This window comes from Limulus polyphemus, unplaced genomic scaffold (assembly GCF_000517525.1).
Source record: "Limulus polyphemus unplaced genomic scaffold, Limulus_polyphemus-2.1.2 Scaffold714, whole genome shotgun sequence".
NCBI classification, from domain to species: Eukaryota; Metazoa; Arthropoda; class Merostomata; order Xiphosura; family Limulidae; genus Limulus; species Limulus polyphemus.
In genome coordinates this window covers 148,158-154,094 of record NW_013666324.1, presented here as the reverse complement: position 1 = coordinate 154,094, position 5,937 = coordinate 148,158, and the positions used below count along the sequence as shown (strand labels likewise).

Below are 5,937 nucleotides of genomic sequence, written 5' to 3'. Positions count from 1 at the left end.
TTGGGGATGTTTAATGTGGTGCAACGAATTATTTCTACGAAAGGAAACAAATACACGTCCATGATCAAAAACAAGAAAACATCTAATAAAAAAAACAACAACAGAGAATGTTCTTAAAAACTGCATGATGTGTCTGAAATATATTTGGTTTTAATAATTTGGCGCCCATTTCTTCTAAGTTTCGAAAGATTCCAGATATGATGGTCTTGGAAAATTGCAAACATTTTTTTGGATCAAATTAATATTCAAAGAAGTCGACCTGAAGCCGTGAACAAACGAAATCATTATTTATCTATTTATGGTATTTTACAACAAATTCCATAAGGGGGAGGGGATTAATAAACGTAGAATCGCTATTAAATTATCGAATAAAAAAAAAGCCTCAAGAGACAACTTCTTATTAAAACATCATGAAAATAATTTTTCATTTTTAATCACAAATGTTTTTGGTTTTGTTTTCAACTAAGGCACTTTTGACCGAGAGTGGAAATATATATATATTTCTTAGTTTTATATTTTTTTCTTTTCTTTTATTCGTGAGTTTGGAAGAGTGGGAATAAAGAAAACAGTAAAAAGTTTTCCATTAGAGAAAGAGACTCATATAGTATTTGAAGTAGTTGAAGCAGAGACAACTAAGAGTACGTTCATAAAAGAATAGTTAAAAAAAAAACAGATTCTGTAAAGTTCTCCAAACTCGACACTAAATCACGGTATTTTTGTATGAAGCGACACGGTAGACTGATTATGCTATTTTTATATTGTCAGAAAAGAGATCTTCCTGTAATATGTATATTTCGGTTACTTGAGTTTTCGTTGAAATTATATCAAGGACGTGAGTCGAACACTCATTAAGTCATCTGTGTGCGAAAAGTATTAAACGCTCACATAGAAATTAAATATTAATTTTACGTTTTCTGACAAAAGCTGTGGTGGTTCATTACCTCAGCAATGTCGCATTTATAACGAGGTTCAGCGGATTACGAGTCTCGAATAAGGCGAATACATTTATTTTTAATAAAAATACTTAATTCAACATAACTGTTTCTTGACAAATCCGTTAGTTAATATGTGAAATACGATATTTTTATGATAGTGTAAAGAATTTATAACGAGATTCGGCAGATTACAAGTCTCGAATAAGGTGATTCTTTTTTTAATAAAAGTAGCCCTCCTACTTGTGGTACAGCGGCATGTCTGCGGACTTACAACGCTACAATCCGGGTTTCGATACCCGTGGTGGGCAGAACACAGATAGCCCATCGTGTAGTTTGTGCTTAAGTACAAACATCCAACCGACTAGCTAATAAAAATGGCAAACTTAATTCACAATGGGCTACTTCATTGTTTGTTTGTAATTAAGCACAAAGCTACACAATGGACTATCTGTGCTCTGCCCACCACGGGTGTCGAAACCCGGATTCTAGCGTTGTAAGTCCGCAGACATACCGCTGTGCCACTAAGGGGGGCTACTTCATCATAATTATTTCTTGACAAATCCGATAAAGTTAATGTCAAATAGAATACTTTTATTATGACGTATAGATTATTATAGTTAAAGGATTATTATCATTTGATGTTTTTAACCAGAACGGAACTTTATGCGACACATGAGTTAAACACCCAGATTGGGGAGACCCCCAAAGTTCAGCAGAGGTGGCGACCATTCAGTAGCACCCGCAGCATACACGGCTACTCTTAATCGAATAGCGCAATGGACTTTTACAATTATGCATCTACAGTTGAAAGCGAGGAGCGTGCTAAGTGGAAGATCTAGGGCTCGATCCTCGATATTTTCGCTTCGCAGCCTAGCACGCAGACCACTAGGTCACGCTTGGACCGTTTAGTATCATAAGGTAAATATTTTTCACACAATCCAATCATAAAAGAAAGACTAAATTGTTATACATAATCCAATCACAAGTCATAAAAAAAGACTAAATTGTTAATTGTTATACATAATCCAATCACAAGTAATAAAAAAGACTAAATTTTTAATTGTTATACATAATCCAATCACAAGTCATAAAAAAGACTAAATTGTTAATTGTTATACATAATCCAATCACAAGTAATAAAAAAGACTAAACTGTTAATTGTTATACATAATCCAATCACAAGTCATAAAAAAGACTAAATTGTTAATTGTTATACATAATCCAATCACAAGTCATAAAAATACTACATTCTTAATTGTTATACATAATCCAATCACAAGCCATAAACAAGATGTATACATTAAAAAACAACTAATTTCTTAGTTTCATAACAGCAAATTACTTCTACATTTGAATGAATATTTTTTTATTACGTAAATAGTTGTAGCAACAGGCATAAGATATCAGAAAAAAGGTTATCAGAAAGACTTATTAGCACCCTCTCCATCAGATGTTACAATACCGATAAGAAAAAAGGAGGGGACAGTTATAGGGTTTTAACCCACCCCCGATTTATAATCCACCCAAAGCACGTGCAGAATTCTCTCCAACACATATTACCCCATCAAAAAACGAGCAAAAAAACAACAACAACAAACAAACAAAAAAACCGTTAGGTTTAATATTAAATATTACTCACCTCCAAAATACGATCCGTCAGAAAGACTTGTAGCTATCTCTCCATTTAACATTACGATGTCGACAATTCCTTCTTGTATAAAGTACATCTTGTTCCCTATAGTCCCCTCTTTTATAATCGTGTCACCTGGCTGGAAGACTTCGTAGTGTAGTTTAGTGACCACATCATTAACAAAGTTCTGGTCAGCGTTTGAAAAAAACGGAACTGATGCGACCAGTTCTCGGCAGTTGTAATTGATGACATCCTGAGGAGAAATAAAGTAATATGTAACGAGTCACATTTGCATATGTCAAACAGTCACGTCCAAAATGGTCACATTTCCATGACACGGGTATCCTTTTTTTCTACACTAAGCCTTATTTCAAAAATAAATTTGTTCACTTCCCTGCCAATTGGGAAATTTTTGTGCTTAAACACACAAAATAAAATTTACATTTTATGCTCTCAAACGATACAATGAATTGGCGTTTAGTTTTGAGAATTTATTTCAGAACCTTGCATAAAGTCACACAGAGGATTTCAGCTCATACCAGTTAGCCCATTGTGTAGTTTGTGCTTAATTACAAACAAACAAAAAACTTTAGCTAATCTTGTCCGATCGAATAGCGGGACTTAACCATCACTCTTGTAATACACTCACGTCCCCCTAAGTGTTGTGAGCATTTTTCCGGCAACGGGTCGCGAACCAAGAATCCTCAGATTCACAGTCCGTATAAACACTGCTCTATTGTTGAGAAAAATAACAACAACAACATATTTTGTGAGAGAGCACGTGGTTGCAGGATAACACTACGATCTCACCTTTAGGATAATTCTTAATATTGGAAAACACCATGATCTCAGCTTTGGTTGAATTTTTAATAATGGGGCCACGGTCTCACCTGCTGGAGAATTTTTTATATTAGGAAATACCATTTTATTACATTCTGGAGAACTTTTAGAACTAGTTTCTTGGTTTGAATTTCGCGCAAAGCTACACGAGGGCTATCTGCGCTAGCCGTCCCTAATTTAGCAGTGTAAGACTAGAGGGAAGGCAGCTAGTCATCACCACCCACTGCCAACTCTTTGGCTATTCTTTTACCAACGAATAGTGGGATTGACCGTCACGTTATAACGCCCCCACGGCTGAAAGGGCGAGCATGTTTGGTGTGACGGGGATTCGAACCCGCGACACTCAGATTGGGAATCGACCGCTCTAACCACCTGGCCATGCCGGGCCCCGATCAGACGAGAGTAGTCCAAAACATTGTGGTAGGTGCTGTTGACCAGCTGTCTTCCCTCTTGGCTACAGTTCAAAAGTAGGGACGGCTATTCACAGATATTCCTACGAAATTCTGAATTTCAAATATCTGAGAATAGAAGTACAGTCAGAATAATGGACCACTGTTCTACTAGCACCAGTTCTTGAGGTGTCTTATTTTTTATGACATTGGTACTTAGGTGAAAAGCCTTAAAAAACTATGGTACTTACGTGAGAAGACTCAAGAAAAACGGCTCTTATGTAAGAAGACTAAAAAAATTAGTATTTTTGTGAGAAGACTTAAAGAAAACCTCGGTTCTTATGTAAGAAGACTAAAAAATTAGTATTTTTGTGAGAAGACTTAAAGAAAACCTCGGTTCTTATGTGAGAAAACTATGACATTTATAAGAAAACTCAATGAAACTATTGATATGGTATTATATTTATCAAGCACAATCGACCGAACTTGTTGATTGTAATCAAGATAGCGTTGTATGATTTTTGCTCATTTCGGTTGTTCAAACACAGACCTCGCGTAGTCGTTCAGACAGCTCTCCAAGAATGGCCTCTTCGTCATAGTATTTCCCTTGATAGCGATGCTCAAAGTAGTCCGTGATCCGTTGTCGTAAGTCCCGGGGCAATTTACGGTAGGCCATGTATTCTTCCACTTGTTTCACCTGGTGTTAGTAAGAAAACGTCCGTTTTAACTCAAAACAAAAAGAACATCAGCAAACACCACCCCCTCACAATACGTTTAAGTTTTACCTCAATTTATCAGCTAACACCCCCCCCCCCACAATACGTTTAAGTTTTACCTCAATTATTTTTCTAGAGATATTATAGGGTTAAAATTCTACTTTACTACTGGATTTATACTCTTCTTGAAAGTCGTGTGGGTCATAAATGAAATTTATTTTAACAATAATATAGACGATAATAATATTTTAGTAGTGTCAACAACCATTTAGTAACATCCATAAAAAAAACAGCCTGGCTACAACCTTTAACAACCATTTAGCAACAACCCATAAAAACAATCTAACAGCAACCCATAACAACCATTTAGCAACAACCCATAAAAACAATCTAACAGCAACCCATAACAACCATTTAGCAATAAACCATAAAAACAATCTAACAGCAACCCATAACAACCATTTAGCAATAAACCATAAAAACAGCTTGGCAGCAATCTTTAACAACCTTCTAAATGCTACCAATAACAACCATTTAGCAACAATCCATAAAAAACAGCCTAGAAGCAATATTTAACAACCATCTAACTGCAACCCATAACAACCATTTAGCAATAAACCATAAAAACAGCTTAGCAGCAATCTTTAACAACCTTCTAAATGCTACCAATAACAACCATTTATCAACAGTTCATAAAAAACAGCCTAGAAGCAATCTTTAACAACCATCTAACTGCAACCCATAACAACCATTTATCAAATATTCATAAAATAACAGCTTGGCAGCAATGTTTAACAACCATCTAATTGCAATCCATAACAACCATTTAGCAACAATCCATAAAAACAGCCTAACATCGATCTTTAACAACCATCTTGAAACAATTAACAACTATCTAGCAGCAACCCTTAAATATCTTTTGACGGTAGTCTACAACAACCATTTAGCAACACTTCTTAACAACCCACTAGTAGCAACAATTATCTAGCAGCAATCTACAACAGCATTTTAACAACATCAATATTCTAGTAACAGGATTTAGTTTATTAGCTGTAAGTAATATAATTTTGTAAAAACCATCAATAAAGAATACAATCTTCCTAAAATTTACGTTTTCAAGTTTCAGATATGTAATGAGAGATTGAAAGATTGAATCGGTATGTAATGTTCTGTACTCATTCATCTCCAAAAGAATTCTCGCTGCTTTACCCATGCGATTATTCATTTTTGGACTAACACATCATAACTGCTTAAAATAACAACATCCAATCCAAAACTTTGATTTCGATAAAGAAAAAAACCGACTAGTTTAATTTCTACATTTTCCTATTTTAAATAATCCATTACTTTCGATAAAGAGGAACCCACTTTGAGACTAATAATGGTTGGAGACGGCTTGAATGGGTAATGAAGAAAAACCTTAATAT

General features: G+C 35.0%; 1 protein-coding gene across 1 annotated transcript in view; it reads right to left on the bottom strand.

The window, feature by feature from the left end:
* Nucleotides 1-2,566: 2,566 nt before the first annotated feature.
* The window catches only part of LOC106460122 (potassium/sodium hyperpolarization-activated cyclic nucleotide-gated channel 2-like), a 79,674-nt gene continuing 76,303 nt past the window's right edge, over nt 2,567-5,937 (bottom strand). Inside the window, exons 7-8 of the mRNA XM_022386767.1 lie at nt 4,345-4,491; nt 2,567-2,818 (exon numbers count right to left, since the gene is read on the bottom strand). Of these exons, the coding sequence (XP_022242475.1) occupies nt 2,567-2,818; nt 4,345-4,491 (399 nt within the window). The remainder of the gene's footprint in view (nt 2,819-4,344; nt 4,492-5,937) is intronic.